This window comes from Frankliniella occidentalis, unplaced genomic scaffold (assembly GCF_000697945.3).
Source record: "Frankliniella occidentalis isolate FOCC.00 unplaced genomic scaffold, Focc_3.1 Scaffold212, whole genome shotgun sequence".
NCBI lineage: Eukaryota > Metazoa > Arthropoda > Insecta > Thysanoptera > Thripidae > Frankliniella > Frankliniella occidentalis.
The window spans coordinates 168239-168860 of NW_026267338.1; the positions used below are offsets into that span (position 1 = coordinate 168239).

The 622-nt window shown below is 45.7% G+C and overlaps 1 protein-coding gene across 2 annotated transcripts in view; it reads left to right on the forward strand.

The window, feature by feature from the left end:
- Positions 1 to 6: 6 nt before the first annotated feature.
- The window catches only part of LOC113203756 (diphosphoinositol polyphosphate phosphohydrolase 2), a 10802-nt gene continuing 10186 nt past the window's right edge, over positions 7 to 622 (forward strand). For both annotated transcript variants that reach the window (XM_026418599.2, XM_026418600.2), the window contains exon 1: positions 7 to 215. In XM_026418599.2, the coding sequence (XP_026274384.1) occupies positions 120 to 215 (96 nt within the window). In that variant the 5' untranslated portion in view covers positions 7 to 119. The remainder of the gene's footprint in view (positions 216 to 622) is intronic.

The window sequence follows — 622 nt, forward strand, 5'->3', positions numbered from 1 at the left end:
TATTTTTTATTTTGATTGGTTTTAGTCGACCTTTACGTCGAAATCTTTTCTCGCTGTAGTGTGTGTTCTTTGGTTTCGCTATCTTTTTATTTACGTTCGTTGTGAGAGTGCCTGTGAAAATGGTGAAGGAAAAGCCGAATTCGACGAGGATATATGATGAAGACGGCTTCAGGCGACGGGCCGCCTGCATTTGTGTCCGAGGGGATGAGTCTGAGGTAAGGTGTTAATTATCTCACTTTATAGATTGTGAGTAGACCAAAAGCGTTCACGAGAGATTTCTCTTAAATGCTTGGTACTAGGCGCCACCCATAGCATCAGACGTTTAGAAGTCACGACACTGCTGTTTATTTTCGAACGCAACCAACCCCCTTACAGTGCCAGCGTCGGTCGTCTTTTCATTTGCGACACCAATTCATTCATAATCCCGTGAACGTTTTCTCGAATTATAGCTCCTTATTAATATGTTCCCCATCCTAAATGGGGATAGTTAGAGGATGAAATTTGTTGTAACCCATTTGTTTCCGGGCCTCGCAAAATGGTCGCGAACCCCTTTAGCCCAGAGCCCTGCACCGAGCGAGCATCGGATGCCTACATGGCGTCCGAAAGCGGTAGTGGGAGCGAG